General features: G+C 35.1%; 2 protein-coding genes across 3 annotated transcripts; one reads left to right on the forward strand and one right to left on the reverse strand.

Annotated features, from left to right (window-relative positions):
* Positions 1 to 405: 405 nt before the first annotated feature.
* LOC109048146 (monocarboxylate transporter 6-like) lies at positions 406 to 10,310 on the reverse strand. 2 transcript variants are annotated; one of them, XM_019065833.2, is made up of 5 exons: positions 10,153 to 10,310; positions 7,783 to 8,182; positions 4,104 to 4,247; positions 3,145 to 4,008; positions 406 to 1,116 (listed from the first exon to the last, which is right to left on the reverse strand). In XM_019065833.2, the coding sequence occupies exons 2-5, from the start codon at positions 8,159 to 8,161 to the stop codon at positions 863 to 865; spliced, it is 1,641 nt and encodes a 546-aa protein (XP_018921378.1). In that variant the 5' UTR covers positions 8,162 to 8,182; positions 10,153 to 10,310; the 3' UTR covers positions 406 to 862. The 2 variants fall into 2 exon arrangements, with proteins under 2 accessions (XP_018921378.1, XP_018921377.1); XM_019065832.2 differs by lacking the exon at positions 10,153 to 10,310 and adding an exon at positions 9,978 to 10,143.
* A 1,703-nt stretch (positions 10,311 to 12,013) lies between these two features.
* On the forward strand, positions 12,014 to 15,294 carry LOC109048145 (ATP synthase subunit d, mitochondrial-like). Its single transcript, XM_019065831.2, has 6 exons — positions 12,014 to 12,167; positions 12,755 to 12,886; positions 14,064 to 14,160; positions 14,240 to 14,311; positions 14,629 to 14,691; positions 15,025 to 15,294. The coding sequence occupies exons 2-6, from the start codon at positions 12,765 to 12,767 to the stop codon at positions 15,154 to 15,156; spliced, it is 486 nt and encodes a 161-aa protein (XP_018921376.1). The 5' UTR covers positions 12,014 to 12,167; positions 12,755 to 12,764; the 3' UTR covers positions 15,157 to 15,294.
* Positions 15,295 to 18,910: the final 3,616 nt, after the last annotated feature.

Here is an 18,910-nt window from a genome sequence, read left to right on the forward strand (position 1 = left end):
GTTTGTTAAAATTAGTTAATGCACTGTGAAAATAAACAATGAACGACTGCATTTTTAACATTAATAAAGAGTGTAATGTAGTATTTGTTCATTCATGTTTATTAATATATTAATGAATGTTAACGAATGACACCTTATTTAAAGTTTTAATTCACAAGGTTTTTTTTATTATTATTATGTTTATTTTTTTTATTGGTCCTCAAGCATCGCTAATTTACACTTTACACAGCACAGTCAACTATTTACCATAGAGACCAAACACAACGCAGAGACAATGAAAGACAGACAGCACACAAAGCAACAATTTTCTTTAATACATACAAATATATATAAAAAAGTTACTGATTTTAAAAAGCAGTATCTACACAAAACTAAAAAAAAAAAACTAAAAAAAAAAAACTAAAAAAAAAAAAAAAAATCATTTGCAACAAATAACATTTATAATTTAAGGCATCTAGAAATCCATAAAAAATCATCCATTGCACAATCTCACATTCTCTGTTGTCTACAGTCATTTGTTCCCAAAAGAATCTAAATTACAGTAATGTGAATGTCAATTACAACTGGCCTTTGTTAGCAATTCTGAAGGAGGAGGCTAAAGTAATAACTGAAATTAAGCTTTCGAGATGTTTTGAGAGATGATCTGAAGTGATTAAAGTTCCCATGTGGCACCATGTAATAGAAAAAGACTATGAAAAGTCAAACCAGCAATTCTGGTCCAGTCTATTTTTACAGCAGTCCAAGAACCTTTCTGCACTATATCTGTGTATGTAAGCTATGACAAATACATCTGATTGTCCACAAACAAGATAAAGATAAGAAAAGTCTAGCTGTGCATTGAATGAAATACACTGGTCACATATCAAACATCAGTCTCTGTGTCTCTGATAGTGTTACCATGTAAAGGCACTGGACTGTAATCACAGTCTATGGTCATCTTAGTGCTGGGCTTCAGTGAGTTAATGTCTTTGTGAGTGAAGGAGCTCTTGACCTCTCTGCACTTCTGTCTGTCCAGCCAGTAGAAGGACAGCATGATGAAGAGACCAGCGGTGGAGCCGTTTATGCTGCAGGCGAAGAACACATAGGTGTATTGGCTAGTGCTGTCAACCAGGATTCCTGAAAAAAAAAAAAAAAGAAAAACTCTCAAAAGTCACATGATAGAGAGAAACGGCGACCCTCACTTCTCAGCAGCTTTTGTTTCCAAAATTGTGTTTGACATTAATTTTCTCTATGTGCATTTCAGAAATGAAAATGCATGGATGAAAACCCTTAAAGCGACTGTATTTCAAGTTTGAAAAACAGTGCTTTTAGGTACTTTTATGACGCGATCTACTCCAAACCATGAAATCATTGACTTAATCAAATGAGCAGCAAAGTCTGGCCCCTGCTGGTAGATGTTGTAACTACAGTATTGTGTGTGGCTTACCATTTAATTGCTTTTGTAATTTAATAAGAATTGCCAAATATTCAATTAGACCACCATTTAAAATTTTGGGGTAAGTATGATTTTTAAATGTTTTTGAAAAGTCACCAAGTGCTCACCAAGGCTGCATTTATTTACGTCATCAAAAATATATTAAAAACAATAATGTTGTGAAATATTGCTACATTTCAAAATATATATATATTTTTTTTATTTAAATATATATTTGTGACCCTGGACCACAAAACCAGTCATGAGGGTCATTTTATTTTTTTAATTGAGGTTTAAAAATCTTAGGAAAGCTGAAGAAATAAGCTTTCCACTGATGTATGGTATGTTATGGTAGGACCATATTCGGCAGAGATAAAACTATTTGAAAATCTGGAATCTGAGAGTGCAAAAAATAAAAATATTGAGAAAATTGCCTTTAAAGTTGTCCAAATGAAGTTCTTTGCAATGCATATTACTAATCAAAAATTATGTTTTGATATATTTACAATAGGAAATGTACAAAATATCTTCATGGAACATGAACTTTACTTAATATCTTAATGTTTTTTTTTGCCATAAAAAAATCAATTATTTTGACCCATTATGTATAGTTGGCTATTGCTACAAATATACCCCAATGACCTAAGACTTAAGTTTTGTGCTCCAGGGTCACATATAAGGGCGAGTAAATGATGACAGGCTGATACAGTGTGTGTATATATTTATTTAACCAATTATAGATCTTTCTTGAAATGTTTTGTTATTGCTAAACATCAATCTCTCTGTGAAGAAAATGAATGGGATATTTCTGGGAGCCTGCTGTAGTGCAGTGAAGAGCTCCTATCATAGATTGATCAGCACCTCATTGCCGTCTGCCTTGACATTTAAGTTTCCTTGGTAATGGTAACTGGAGAGGAACCCTAGTGCTTGATGTTCTGCTCACATACGAGCCTTTCTGGACACCGGCCTGTAAATTAAATCACAATCTCATCGACTAACATAGGATTATGACTGACCTGCTACCAATGACATCACATGACCCTCACAAAATCGCACACACACACCCTAAACTAATTGTCAAGCTCCAAAAAGCAGTCCATACAACTATTGCTCTATATTCCAAACTTTCAGGCCAGGAGTCTTAATGCTCATGCACACCACGCCACAAACCCACAACAAATTTTGAAACCACCGACAACCTACTGTAATTAGAATATATATATATATATATATATATATATATATATCTATATATATATATATATATTATATATATATATATATATATATATATATATATATATATATTCAAGAGAAAATAACAGTAAATACATTTATCTTTAATTATTAATTTAATTACTTTTATTTAATTAATATTTAACATTTCATTATTATTAAAAACATTTATATTTTAACATTTATTATTTAATTATAAATTAAATATAAATAAAAAAGTAACCTACACTGATTTTTAAAAGGTTTGTTCCAACTACATATGAGTATCTACTTCAAATGAACTACTTTTATGGTGCTTTTTTTGTTTGTTTGTTTTGGAGTTTGAGAGCCACTTCACTGTTGTATGGAAAAGAATACAGTCTATGCACTTACACAAAATAAAATCACATGAAGGTGACATTTTTTGTCCTTGACATACAAGCAAGCATGTTGTTTTAACCTACTAATGCAGTACTAAAGCAAATGCAAACTTTAGAAAAAAAGCATTACATCACCTGCTAACGGTGGCCCAAGCAGAAACATGATGCTCTCCATAATGCTGATGAGGCCCAGGGCGGATGGGAAGCGGCTCATCTCGACCGTGTCCATCAGTACGGTGAACAACAAGGAGCCGATCAGGCTCATAGAAAACCCAAACACTATAACATACGCCAGCAGCACTGGGAAACTCGTCGCCATCCCGCAGATGCAGTTGCTTAATCCGTTGATCAGCACCGCCGCGGCAAACAGGTAGGCGAAGTTATGGCTTCCACGGAAGCGAGGCAGCCCAAAAACCATCGCTGTCGCGGGCCGAACAGTGATGTTGATCAACCCCAGGATGGCCATCAGCAGAGCGGCTTGGTCTTGCTCCATGCCGTAAGCGGTGGCATAGGGAACCAGGTAAACGAGGGGCACCACGAAGCCCAGCATCATCCAGGACACCCCAAGAGCATAGGCACAGAAGTACGGGTTACTGCACAGTAGGTCGAAAGCCATGTGCCTGCGCAGGAAAGGCATGACGGTGGAGAGAGTGGCCCGCAGACGGCCTTTCAGACCCTCTCGTTCCTGAGTAATGGAAAGGCAATTGGTTTTGAGTTGGCGATTGTTCGTCTGTCCGGTTCTGGCTTCCATCTTTGGTTTGGCCCCAAGGGGGCGCATTACGGCTCCACAAACGCAGCAGTTCAGCAGGACCCCTCCGAGCACCAGAAAGCTGCCCCGCCAGCCAAAGCTGCTGAGCAGATAGTTGGCTAGCAATGGTAGGGTGCTCAGCCCGAGTGCGGTGCCAGTGGAAGACAAGGCGTTGGCGAACGCCCTCCGCCGCACAAAGTAGTGGCCCACCATTGTGATCGATGGCTGGAAAGACAAAGAGAATCCCATTCCTGAGAAGGAGAGGTGATAATTCAGTCCATGCGGCCTACTGAGCAATTGTTTTCACACCGCTGTTTGTGAGAAGGTAATATACAGGCCTACGTACCTGTGATAATGCCAGCAGTGATATACAGCTCTACTAATGTCTGTGCAAATGAGCTGGCTGCCATTCCCAGTCCACTCAGGATCCCGCCAATAATTATCGTCGCACGGCAACCGAGGCACTCCACGAGAACACTACATATGGGGCCTACGGAAAGACAAAGGCATTGTAATGTGAACAATGATGAACACGGTTGGTCACGGTGTGCACACATTAGCTGCATCTGACTTACAGATGATCCCGTTTAATGTCTGCACACATATGCAGATGATGACATACAATGGTAGCTATTTGGTATTGAAACTGCAAATTAAAGTTTGGTCACCGCATTTGATAAGCTCTGATAGAAAGGCCTGAATTTGATTATGGGATCAGGGCAGCCATTTCCATGTAGTAATATGATGCTGCTCACATAAACATGGACTAGATTTACACAAATCACTCACATGTATGGAAACTTACAATGACATGCAGGGAAAAAACAACACAAATTAAGATTTTTTTTTTTCTCATGACTTATTTATTTGGACCTGCTTTTTAGTAAATGGTGGCCTTTTTGTGCTAATTTGTTCCCTAGTTTTGATTTTGTTAAAACAATGTAATAGATTAGTACAATTTACCCAAGATTTACTAAAAGGTAGTGAATTATGTGTGAAATGGCCACAATATGTTTATTTAATTTTTTTAATTTTTTTTTATTTTTTTATTTTTTTTCTGTGCGGGCTCCATATAAATGCATAATTTTGTTTCTGAAGTATAGGTTGGCAACTCTGTCTTCGAAAACAGCATCAGAGTTGCCCAACCCTGCTCTAAAGAAACAGTTCACCCAAACATAACATTTTTTCATTATTTACATGACGTGATGAATATAGTCATTCCAATTTTGTATGAATTTCATTCATCATTGAAACACAAAATGAGGTGTGTCAGCACAATGTCTGAAAAAGGACAAAGAAAACCATTAAAGTAGATCTTTTTGCCAGAGCTCTCATTTTCAATGAAAGCAGAAGCTTCAAAATTCTGTCTAAGATGTCCATTTTGTGTTTTACAGCAGAATAAAATTACGGGGTCAGAAAGATATGAGGGTGAGTAACTGATGACAACATTTTTATTTTTGGGTGAACTAAACCTTCTTAGTGTTGTCTGTTGGATTATATGCACTCAACTGATATACTTATGTCACTGTTTAAATTTTGGTAATAAAACAGTAATAAGGGGTTATGAAATGTAAAAAAAAAAAAAAAATCAAATGTCCTTGATGTTACTTTCAACGAAGGCATACTAGAAGTTTCATATCTACCCAGTTTAAAATATTAGGTTTTTTTTTTTCAGCCTTCTAAAACACTAGGATTTGCAATCCGTCATGATTTTGCTCTACACTCCTCTTAACATGTGCATGTAAATCAGGTAAGTGCTCTTAATATGGAAGGCCGATGGAGCCAAAATCCTTTAAACGGAATGCATGAAATTTGACCACGTCAACACACACTATTTGTCCATGATAACACATAAAAGCATTAGGTTTTTTTTCAGGTTTTTTTTTTTTTTTTTTTTTTTTTTAGAACGTGTAAAGACGCACAGTTTTACCGCATTAAGACTATGAATTTGTCTCTAAATGTGTGCACATGCTGGCTGTTTTGAACATGTTATTCTTTTTAAAGCAGATTTACTTTACACTCCATTGGCTGGTGTCTAAAAACTCAAACAAACTGAGCAATGTTCTGAAGTTGTTTATACTTTTCAGGAAATCAGCCTATTAGGATTATTTATGATTCTCTTTGCCCATTAGCCTGGGTGGGAGAGAGGGGGGATGGGGGGGGGGGGGGGGGATTGGATACACATCTTTAAAAAGTAATTTTATCAATTAGAGTCTGGGAAGGTATCATATCTCAAGACACAAAGAGTAAAAACGAGTGTCAAAGAATATCATCATCACTTTATGGCCTGTTTTTTTGTGTTAAATGAGAAACCTGATTTGATGTGACACTTTGCACCCACTGAGCACAGCAGTTAGTACAGTGCAAATTACTTCAAGCTCTTTAAAACATCAAGGGAGATTGAACATTTGCCCTGCTTAAATTAATACTTTCGGCGTCACGGCACTGCATGAAAACAAACTCATAAGATCTCCTTAACATTGTCTTTGGCACTAACTTGCCCAGCTAACAGCAAAGAGAGAGGGCTGGAAAGACAAATAAACCTTTCTCAAAGAAAAACAATGGTATCTTGGTTTATCCAGAGCCAGTCCAGGAATATAATAACAACCTCCCACCTGATTCAGAGCTGTCTGGCTGAGCATAAGCATTTCAGTTTACTGGTTCCTATAAAGCGTGCACTAGGTTACACTTTATTTCGATAGTCCACTTGAAACATTCTACAACTTCGCAACTACATCAACTAACTCTCATTAGTATACTGTTAGGTAAGGGTTAGGTTTAGGGTTTGTAGAATAAGTTGACATGAACTTACATGTTACCTATAATCAGTAGATTATCTAAAGTGGACTATTAAAATACAGTTAAGGCGATATTTGTAGATGTTCAGTACAATATAAATTATCTTTCATAAGTTTGGGGTTTCAGCAGGGACACATTAAACTGATCAAAAGTGACAGTAAATATATTCATAATATTACAAAAGATTTCTGTTTTGAATAAATGCTGTTATTTTGAACTTTCTATTCATCAAAAAATAAATAAATAAATAAATAAAAAATCCTGAAAAAAAAAATATTATTCCCACAAAAAATATTAAGTTTTTTTTTTTTTTCATTGATAATAATGAGAAATGTTTCTTGAGCACCAAATCAGCATATTAGAATGATTTCTGAAGGATCATGTGACACTGAAGACTGGAGTAATAATGCTGAAAATTCAGCTTTGCATCACAGGAATAAATTACATTTTACGATTTATTCAATAGAAATCAGATATTTTAAATTGTAATAAAATGTCAAAATATTATTGTTTTTATTGCATATTTGATTAAAAACACGAAAACACTAAAAAGTCATACAGACCCCAAACTTGAGAAGGGAAGTGTATGTATTGTATATAGTGCATAATCTTTCATACTCAGAAATCCTGTATTAAGTCATAAATTAATTGTGGTAAACTGATAAATCAATTACTAAATAATTATAATATTAAATATGCTCAAAATCAATTACTAAATAAATGTGATTTTTTTTCATATGACGATAAATGTATTTAAATCAAATACAGTATTTATGATTTGTGCCTTTTCTGTTATATAACAATGGCAATGGATTGTAATGGTTGCATATCTAGTGTACTTTGTCCTCAAGCACAGCTGCCTAGTAACGATGAATGAGCTGCATTAAGCTGAATAAAAATGCTGGCCCCCCAAATCCTTTTTTACCATGGTGAAATAACAGGATGAATTTCCCTGTGAAGTGATATGTCAATGCACACTCCTTACAATTTAGAATCTCACTTAAGAAGGCCAAAACTCCCGCTGCCATCCTCTCAGCTCTTTGTGTGTTTATGTTTCATGTTATAAAACAGATCAGTGTTGCACAACCAATTAAGTACAGTAACTTGATAGAAGTGTTTTTCAGAGACTGTACACATGACCCTGTGGTGCGGGTGAATGCGTCACAAAGCATGGATGAACTAATGCATCAAACACATGAATCAGTAGTATTAGAGATCCTCCCTACCGCATGCATGCAGCACTGCCATCATGATGGCTGGCACCCATGACGTTTCAGTGTTGCTGGCCTGGAAGTCATTCTGCAAGTCTGTGTAAAATATCCCGATGCAAGAAGGAAAAGCCAGGGTCATCGCTAAGACCAGAACGGTAGCCGCAACAACCACCCAGCCCCAGCCACCATCAGGCGCCACCGGGCCACCGCTGCTGTCCTCCGCTCCTCCAGTGGAGTGAAAACTGGAGGAGTCCTCTTCCTGTTGGTCCGGCTCCTCAGACCCAGGATCTGTTTCTACGGCCTGCAGAGAGGACGTCCTGCTCCGCGTTACAGCGGTTGTGGCAGCATCTGCGCTGTTTGCCTGGGCCTGATGAACCTCCACACCCTCCGTCATTATGTCTCCTCACTCAAGCGTCTATAGGGAAGAGACAATAACATTATCATCTATTACAGTACTATCTAAATATGGGTTAAATATGGGTTTATATTTTGGATGATTTTGGATTACATAAATAAAAATAACAATCTTGTATTGTCAAAGGGAGAGTCAAACTTCTTTAAAGTCAAATGCATCACATCCTAAAGACTTTCAAAAGGGTTAAGGTCAGGACTTTGTGGTGACCAGTTTATGTGTGAAAATGATTGATCATGATCGCTGAACCACTATTTCACAATTTGGGTCTAATGAATCTTGACATTGTCATTCTAGAATATGTACATGGGTATGTCTTCTGACACGACTGTGTGAGAAATAAAAGCTACACTCTACATCAATAGGGTTAAAGGATTTGAATTGTTGCAGAACATACAACATGCCAGAAACATATTAATCACTGTGATAATGATCCAATCCTAGATTCAGTATTTACTTATTTAATTCCAAACAGCGACTTCTCTGCTTTTAAATTCATGTAAACTGCCACGAATACTCGGCCACACAACTCTGTGTGTGTTTTGTGAGTGCTGAGTAACTTGATATCTTTTAGATCAGTGTTTGTGTCAAACACTGAAAGCCATATTGTCCTGTGACAAAGAAAATAAATAAATGATAAAAAATAAATAATATATATATGCACCTTACATGTGCAATGACAATAGTGTTGAATCTAATATATATATATATATATATATATATATATATATATAGATATAGAGAGAGAGAGAGAGAGAGAGAGAGAGAGAGAGAGAGAGAGAGAGAGAGAGAGATGAATAAATACAATATTTTTTTAGGTTGATGCATGTTTTTATTAATATTATATTATATTATATTATATTATATTATATTATATTATATTATATTACATTATATTATATTATATTATATTATATTATATTATATGCTATATTTTGGCTGTGTAAGTATGCAAATATATAATTTTGACTTGGATTTAAGGTTAGGATTATAAACAATGCATTACTGATTTTAAGGTTTTTGATTTTTGTATTTACATTTTTGAAATGCATAAGTGAAAACTTGACCATAAATTGGTTTCAAAGTCATCAGCTGTATAGTTTTTATTATTATTATTATTATTATTATTATTATTATTATTATTATTCTGACTGTCCATTTTTAAATTCATATTCACTTCCCCTTCTTTGAAACAGATTTTTTTTTTTTTTTTTTTTTTATATTAGCCTACTTAACATTTTATTCATAGGCCTACTTCATATTACACTGCGTTTGATCATATTTACCATATAGGCTACTTTATCGCACCTATGTCGATTTATGATACACCAGGACAAAATAACCTTTCTGCAATTGTTCAAGAAGGATGACGAATTATTTTGACTTGTATTGACGTAGCATAAGTTTGACAGTAGCCTAGCTTTATGAGAAAGGTTTATAATTCTTCATTTTTCTTTTCTGCTTCATTTTAATAATAATAAACCAACGTTCACCGGCGGCAGCATCACGCGCAGAAAACGCAATCAGTTCCTGAAAAGCACCGGATATCTGCACGCACCGTTACGCGTTTGGAGTAACAGTCTCGACGACCGAAAATGATTTTTATTCGTTCATGCGCTTCATGTTTTGTTCACCTGTCTCCATGAGAGCGGCTTGACAAGCCAGAACTTGAACGCGCCGCAGGCGATCCGTTGTTTCATATTGCCACAGGCGCGAGCAGCCTAATTCATTTTATCATAACACAATTAAAAGTGCCTTGATTCGTGATATAAAGTATATAGATCATCAGATATCTCACCTTTATACCGCAAATCCTTATAACGAAAATAAAGCTGAGGTCAAAGATGAAGACACCACGCCTGCTTCATTAACGTTCAGTCATCTGTAGCTCAGCATGAACTCCAATAAAGCAGCCAGCAGGTTATTATGTCCGGCTGAATGCGACCGAATAAACACCAATATACCCCCCTCACCTTTAGGAGGTAGCTGACATCTGTACTTGAAGCTGAGTGGTCCTCGTGTGAGCTGCTGTTGACCGCACGCCCGCCCCTGCCCCGTGGCCCGCGGGACTGAGAGAGAGACGGGATCAGACACAACTCGTGACTGTACTTGATCAACCACGTTATGATTTCTTAATCACTGCCCCTGTCGCTGTCGGACTCTGACTTGATAAAATGACAGTGTGGCCAGTCGCATCCACGTCAATGCGCAGAGCATCCCATCAGGATAAGACACTGTATGGGTTTTACTTTTTCATACCCTATTTTTTGATGATGTTTGGTAGTTATAACCAAGATTCTACTCCCGGTGACCACTATTATGGGGTTAAAGTAACAAAACGTAAAAGTACACTATAGTTTTCAATATTCAAATATTAATACAGAATGAAATAGAAGATTGTGTTTTATACAGTTTGTGGTGCTAAGTGTTTCTGGAGGTGAGCATTAAGTGCTGTAGCATTTGATGGATGTCAGATAAACCTTTTAAACAGGTGTTCTCTTCATCTTGCTTGTGGATTACTGCACCTGCATATTTCCAAACACACACACACACACACACACACACACAGTTTTTGTTTACATAATATATGTGTGTTGTGTATATTCATGTATATATAGATACACACAGCATATATTTTAAAAATATATATAGTCATATAATTTATATCATATATAAATATGTTTAATGTATAAACTTAACATATTTGTCTTAAATATAGACATGCATGTGTGTGTATTCATATATACTAAATATACACAGCACATACACACATATATATTATGTACACAAAAATGTTTATTTTGGATGCAATTAATCGCGATGAATCGTTTGACAGCATTAATAGTATATATATATATATATATATATATATATATATATATATATATATATTTTTTATTTTGTGTCTTAAGGCAATGCTTAAATGTCTGACTTCTTTTTCTGCACTTAAAAAATTATATATATATATAAGTGCAGAAAAAGAAGTCACAAGACATTTAAGCATCGCTTTAAGACAAGCAGAAGGGTCACAGTGCCTTATGTGTACAAACTCGAAACTGTCAAAATGGCATTATACTTTTAGGAGAAACTCAACAGAGACAAGCAAATTTAACTTTTTTTTCAGATAATCAGATTATCTTGTGTTTTATTAATTATGTCAGTAGGGGATGATCTTAAAAATGTGCCATTATTTTGTAAAAAAAAAAAAAAAAAAAAAAAAAAAAAAAAAATGAGGTAGATATGTAGATATATACAGCTGCCAACCCTGTTACTTTTCTGAAGACATAATTTTATCTTAATTCAAAAATCATACAGAAATTTACTATGAAAATCACCTTTTCAAAATGGAAATGGGACCTGTTTCACTACTTCCTAGAATACTCCAGACAATTAATAAAAGTCACAGACAGGCATAAGGCCACAGGTGAAATTTAAGACCAGCACAGGTTAAAATGGCCATGCCTTAAAATAGTAAACAAGGTGAAATTAGCCAACACAACATGCCATGGGGCAGCTGAAGATTGAAATGGTTTAGTGTAAATATGTAAATAATTATTAAAAAAAAAAAAAAAAAATTATTAAGATTTTAAAATAGCAGCAACACCACGGTTGCCATAAAGGTAGCTAAAATTGTTTAATAATATAGCCTAATGAACTATTTTTGTAAAAAAATATTTTAGACTAAATGTGTGCAGAGTCTGCAGACCTCTAGATTTCCTATTAAAACTGAACAGAAACCATGCCCGAGGAGTCTGCAATATTTTCGTCTTTTTTTCTTGAAAGAGTTGGCTATTGACACTAATTTTGTTCCGCTAAAAGGACATTTTGTCAGTTTTGCTGAACGTCCTGAAAGCTACACAATCTGTGCTCGCAGTGTGGTGTTTCTCCTGTCCGCTGGGTGTCAGTAGCGAGCGCGGCTGTCTTAACGCGCTTCCGCTCTCCGGCGGCCATCGCGCTTCTGTCATTGCAGCGGCTTGATCCTCGAGCTGTAAGTAAGCGTTAAGATTCAGTCATTCGACAAATATTACAAAGCCGTTTGTTTTCAATTGAATAAAAAATAAACATTAGGCTTTATCTTTCCTGTTTATGAGAAATGTGGCGCTTTTGGGGTGGTTATATTTGTGTTTATCTTGTATAATCATACGCTGACCTTGTCTTGTTCACTAGTGTACAGAAGGTAACGTTACTGTATTGTACTTTAAGTTTCGTTGCAGATGTTCTTATTAACCTAATTTCTGATAAAACGGAAAACAATTAACTTTGTTATGAAATCTATTTAAATGCGAAAAGGTTTTTGTTTTCTCAGTATGCCAGGTTAGTCGTTGGCGTCTTTCTCAGTGTATGTTTGGTGTTCTGTGACCGATTAGATGTAACGTTACATATTGAGTATGCTAATCTGGATAACATTAAGTGCTTGGCTTCAAAATAAAACTGTTAAATATTATAAAAATATTAAAATTATTATTATACCAGTTGGCCCAACAGTTTGCTATGCATGCAGTTGGTCCAGTTTGCTGAACTTGTGGAAGATCTTTGTCATTCTTAATGAGATGTCTACATAAAATGTTTTGACAGGAGCAGAGAGATGGCAGGTCGCCGTGCAGCTACGAAGGCCATTGATTGGGTGGCTTTTGCGGAGAGGGTCCCACCGAACCAGAGGGCCATGTTCAACAGCTTGAAGACCCGCAGTGATTCCATCGCAGCAAAGTGAGTCTGCCTGCTGCTCTACACGAAGGACATCAACTACACAGTTTCTACTAGCACACAGTTTATTACCCTAGTGGTTTCAAAGCTGTGCTGGTGTTGTGTTTTAATCCATCATCATTGTGCCCTTGAGCGAAACACCATAGGTCAGGTGCAGGTCGATGGACTGTCCCGTAAGAAGTGTATACTGTATGTTGGGGGATAAAAAAAAAAAAAAAATTATTTAGCAATTGTTCTTTCTGAAGATATTAAATCAGTACTTGTGGACCTTGTTTCAAATATTTCTCTACAAAGGTTGGTTTCAAAGTTTGTCTCAGTCCAGTCAGAGCCAGTTCTGTTGTCCAGACAATATTATTATTATTATTATTATTATTATTATTATTATTAGACAAAAATGTTCTTTTCTGATGCGTCGTCACAGAGTGGCTCCAATATTGTGATGCTTCACGATTCAGTCTTGATGTTTACAACATTTAGTTATATATTGCAATTTGAAATAATAGTTTTCTATTTGAAAGTATTTAAAAATGTAATTTATTTTCAAATATGCTGCTCCAAAAAATATGATTATTTGTGACGCTTAATCGTTTTGTGGAAACTGTGATACACTACCGTTCAGGATTAATGCTTTTAATCATTAAGGACACATTAAATTGATCAAAAGTGACAGTAAAGACATTTACAATTTCTGTTTCAAATTATGCTGTTCCCTTGAACCTTTTCATCAAACAATCCTGAAAAACAGTATTCAGCAGCAAAAACTGTCAAAATTGATAACCATAAGAGCCATTCTTAATAATTTAGCAGCAAATCAGCATATTAGAATGCTTTCTGAAGGATCATGTGACACTAAAGACTGGAGTAATGATGCTGAAAATTCAGCTTTGCATCACAGGAATAAATTATATTTAAATTAGATTCACATAGAAAAAAGTTGTTTTAAACTGTAATAATATTTCACAATATTACTGATTTACTGTATATTTGATTAAATAAACCTAGCATTGGTGATGATAATAAAAGCTGTCAAATATTCCCAACTTTTGACTAGTAGTGTGAATAAATGCTGAGTTGCACAATCACAAGTTTTTGGATTCAGATAAAGATTTAGCAAATTACAGAAACTAAAATTTCATTTCAAACAGGTCAATTATTTGCATTCAACTGTTTTCACTTGCAGACTTGCATCCTTGCCGGAGAAACCAGCCACCATCGATTGGAGTCACTACAGGAGTGTTGTGGCCAAAGCAGGCATGGTGGATGAGTTTGAGAAGAAGGTGAGATCCAGTGGTTTCTCTGTTTCTCTGTTTTGCTCTGCTATGTGTCTTATAGGCTTCTATGTTTCTCAATCTACAGTTCGCTGCATTGACGGTCCCTGAGCCAGTGGACACTCAAACAGCAAAGATTGATGCCCAGGAGCAGGAAGCTGTGAGTCTCTCCTCAAACTTCAGCTAAAGATTTTCAGTATTCATGTATTTGCTCTGAATCATATTGACCCAACAAGCACTTTTACCTATTTTTGTAATAAGCGCATGCTTTCTACACTGTTATTGATTAAATGAACACAAAATATATATATTTTAATTTATATTTCATATATATAGTTATTTTATTATTTTATTTTTTTTGCTCGAAATAAACTTAAACCTAAACCTATATACACATATATGGTCTATTTATTTTTAATTTTTTTAATAAGGTCATTCGCAATAAAATTATAATGTTTTTTTTTTTATGTATTTCAGAGCAAAACTGCAGCTGCTTACTTGGAAGCATCTAAAGCTCGTATTGCTGAGTATGAGAAGGCGGTAAGTTCAACCTGCAGTGGCACTGTATCGTGTTGATAGTCATTTAGCAGTTTATTCCAGTCTATTTTAGTAAATTAGTCTAAAGTGCATGTAAGCGCCAACCCATTTCATGTTTGTGCAGATGGACCAGAACATGAACCCATGTCATGTATTTATATTAAGTTATGATTGCTTGCTGGCCCAATTAATATTGAATAGTCTGCTGACAACAACTGAAGAAACGCACATAATACTCAGCCATAATTCTAATAAATAAATTGATTGGATTTGATCAAATTCAACATTTTGAAGCGTTTTAATCATTTTTCCCATCTGATTGTTTGTCCTTGGCAGCTTGAGAAGTTCAGGAACATGATTCCTTTCGATCAGATGACCATAGAAGATCTCAACAACACCTTCCCAGAGACCAAGCTGGACAAGGCAAAGCATCCATACTGGCCCCACAAGCCTATCGCAGACCTGTAATTTATCAGCAGCACCCAGAGCTGAGGTTGCTCTGTATAATCTGCTAAAGTAATGCTTCTGCTGTAGAAGTGATTCCTATCGTGAAATGACTCATTACTGTTTTATTTGTGGCGAAAAATAAAAAATAAATTGTTTAAATAATGACTTTTTAATTATTTTTGCACTGTATTTTGAAACTGAAGCAAAATTACTAATAGTATTTATTAAGCAAGCCATGAGAGGTTGTGTTAAAGATTTTTTCCAACAAATAATACTCTGCAGTGAATGGGTGCCGTCAGAATGAGTCCAAACAGCTGATAAAAACATCACAATAATCCACATGACATTGATGTATAGATTTGTTACATACTATCATTTAGTTAACAAACTTATTCTTACTGGACAAAAAATGCATAGGTGGCTCCACTCTATTTGGCAATGGCCTTTTAAACTAGTGTGCTTTTGAAATGGGCATTTATTAGTAATGTACTACGTCTTTCCTCTAGTCACACTGTGTGCTCTGCAGCATCACTTGCTGATCTGCTCCAAAACACAGCATGAAGCCCTGGGTTATGTCGAGAAAAGCATACTACCTTGTTACACTGTATCTGCAATAGACTAGTACAGTATGTATAATAATGTGTGCATGCTTTTTCAGTATGCATGCAGTTTCTGGACTACCTACTACATCTGCCAAAATCAACTTGACCATTTACAGTTCGAATGAGTTTCCAGTGAATCTGAAGCGATATCAGCCATGATTTTTATATCTTGACTTGTTTAACTGGAATCAAAATGCAAAGTGACATTTTTTTTTATTTGTGAGATGACACGATTTTTTTTTTTAGGGAACTGGTTTACTGGAACACTGAAAATATTCAGAAATATTAAATAAAGCAATGAAGTAAATTTTTCTTAACTAGCGGAAAATGTATTATATAAAGGCTGTTGTCTAAATTAAAGACTGTAATCCAAATCATACTTCAGTGAAAATGCTGTGCGAAACTTTTCATGCAGATAAATAGTTTGGGCATCTTTGATTAATGGTCACCACTGTATAGAAATTATGAACTGAAATGGGAGCTGCGCAGTGAGTGTCTTTTATGTGATGCTTAGCTTTAGTCAAGGCCACATGATAAACCTTCATTTGTCATGCTCGAAAATTTGAGAAACTCCATGTCCTTTTTGTGGCGTGAAATATGTACTCTCTGTGTGTATATGTGTGAAACTTTTTTCTGAAGATTATAAATATTTGAAGGCTCCCTTCAAAAATCCACCTTGGTATACATTTTTATTATTTCTTTTTTTTTTTTCATTTCCAGAGCTAGAAACGGAGCCGTCTGACCCCTAGGGCCACTAGAGGGCGCAGTGGATCTATATAAAACTGGCTGGATGTGAATACAGAAATTGCTTCTGAGAACTGAAACTGCAACGTCACAGTACCTGGAACCTTGGATGTTTTGATCATAAAATGTGAATCACTGAACATCAAAGTGAACTTGAATACGCCTCTCACAAAACCCAAAATTTGTACATTGTAAGAACCCAATTCTAAATTATAATTTGATCCCATCATCTCAGATGTGACCCGTAAAGTAATCCTGGGTTAATACCTGAAAATGTTGCAATATCCTGTGGCTTAACAGGCATGAATGCAAGAGTTTAAAAAAGCTGTGATTAAAATGTGTGTGTGAGAGAGAGAGAGATATATAAAAAAAAAAAACTTATTTAGTAAACTAATAAGTTACGACAGGTCATGTGGTACAGTGATTTTATTACTTGAAAAATGCATGGCCTATTTTGTCATATTCCTATGTTTTGGGCACATTAGCGTCTTAAAAAAAAAAAAAAAAACGACTGAAAAGCAACTATTGGAATTTGAAAAACGTTGTGTAGAGTTTTCAAAAAATAAATAAATAAATAAATAAATAAATAATAATAATAATAATAATAATAATAATAATAATAATAATAATAAATAAACTGTGCAACATTCTGGGAATGAAAAATGTTTATGATAAAAAAAAAAAAAAAATTTTGATCAAGTTAAAATTCTCGCTGAATAAAATAGGTTACTTTAAACAAAAAGAAACAGAAACATAATACATAATACATCTATTATATATATATATGTGTGTGTGTGTGTGTGTGTGTGTGTGTGTGTGTGCATGTGCATGTGTGTATGGGACCAAAAGTGGATCCTCCTGGAGTTTACTTATAGAACATTTCCACTTGCTCACATTATCTTTGTAAGTGGTGTATTCATGGCATCTGACATTCCTGAGCATCCATACGCGTTATAGACAGCAGAGGTTGAGGGAATTTTTTGTCAGCACATTTTCCAGTTTAAGAGGCACGTCTGTCCACCCATAATCAATCTGAGCTCACGGCAGCAAACAGCAACAACTGTTTGAGCAGTCAGGCATTCGGTCAGTCAGTGAGAGGAACGTCTGCTCGTATATCTGAGGCTGTGTTCAGTGTGGCACAGCATGACCCTCAACAACACGGCCAGAAATATACTCACAAATGACTCTTTATCTGAGAACACCATTCAAAACAGAGGGCCAGAAACACTGGCTACATGCTCTTAAAGAGTGAGCTTTCCTAGAGTCTCAACACATCTTGTAGGCTGCTTTTCATTTACTATCATCTCATTCATTCAGTATATATTCTTAAATACATTTCAATGAAATTCATATGTAACCACAATTTACACTTCTACTGATCAAACAATAACCAAAAATGCACTATATATATATATATATATATATATATATATATATATATATATATATATATATATATATATATATATATATATATATATATAGTGCATTTTTGGTTATTGTTTGATTGTTTTGGTCCCATAACAAACTTTTTAAATACTATATATCTATATATATATATATATATATATATATATATATATATATATATATATATATATATATATATATATATATATATATATATATAGTATTTAAAAAGTTTGTTATGGGACCAAATTGTCAAAACAAGCTTTTCATACATTTAAACAATAATATTAACAATTAACATGCAATTAAGTTTCCTAAAACATTACACTAAGTTTGTCTTGTGAAAACAATTTACAAAGGCTTTTATTTCCTAGAAAAAGTGTTCAAAATGCAATATCTTCTCATGAGATTCACACGTAACAATCATCACAATCTCAATGATTTACAGCCCCATCACTTTTGTTTACCCCGTGCTGATAATATACTGCTTATTGCGTTTACTCTTCCACTTGCTGTATTTAAACACCTAGAAATCATCATTGTTTGCTTCCTTTAGTCATTCTCATTGCCTGAGCTCATTATCTAGAGTCAAGGGAAGATGAGATGTTACTGCTGCTCTCATGAAGAATATAAATGTCTGGATTGTGCATATGTGCAGCAACTACCGCTGACAGTGTGTGTGTGTGTGTGTGCGCGCATGTTGTAATATGTACTTTCCCTCTGCTCATCCATTCCTTCTACAGCTGTCACACACACTTGTCTCTGTTCATAGAGCTGTCATCACACCTAGACCCACCATAGATCGTGTAATGATAGTGATCTAATCATATCCATGGCTCAATACTTCTGATAAGTTGCTGTTTTGTGACAAACCTCTGACCTGACACTTTCTAGCAGATATTACTCATGTCCTGTCTGGAGGCGTTGGTTTGAGCTTTGCACTTGGTTGTAACTACACTTTTAAAAGGTTTCTAAATAGCTTCTTGCAGATCTTTTTTGCTTTAAATAGTGATTTCAGA

The sequence above is a fragment of the Cyprinus carpio genome, chromosome B3 (assembly GCF_018340385.1).
Source record: "Cyprinus carpio isolate SPL01 chromosome B3, ASM1834038v1, whole genome shotgun sequence".
Lineage (NCBI taxonomy): Eukaryota > Metazoa > Chordata > Actinopteri > Cypriniformes > Cyprinidae > Cyprinus > Cyprinus carpio.

Excerpts from the sequence above, each read along its gene's own strand:
- LOC109048146 (XM_019065833.2), bottom strand. The coding sequence starts at position 8,161 with ATGACGGAGGGTGTGGAGGTTCATCAGGCCCAGGCAAACAGCGCAGAT. Across the intron at positions 4,248-7,782 it reads GGCAGTGCTGCATGCATGCG|GCCCCATATGTAGTGTTCTC; the intron begins GTAGGGAGGATC and ends GTCTTTCCGTAG. Across the intron at positions 4,009-4,103 it reads CACTGCTGGCATTATCACAG|GAATGGGATTCTCTTTGTCT; the intron begins GTACGTAGGCCT and ends TCTCCTTCTCAG.
- LOC109048145 (XM_019065831.2), top strand. The coding sequence starts at position 12,765 with ATGGCAGGTCGCCGTGCAGCTACGAAGGCCATTGATTGGGTGGCTTTT. Across the intron at positions 12,887-14,063 it reads AGTGATTCCATCGCAGCAAA|ACTTGCATCCTTGCCGGAGA; the intron begins GTGAGTCTGCCT and ends TTTCACTTGCAG. Across the intron at positions 14,312-14,628 it reads ATGCCCAGGAGCAGGAAGCT|AGCAAAACTGCAGCTGCTTA; the intron begins GTGAGTCTCTCC and ends TATGTATTTCAG.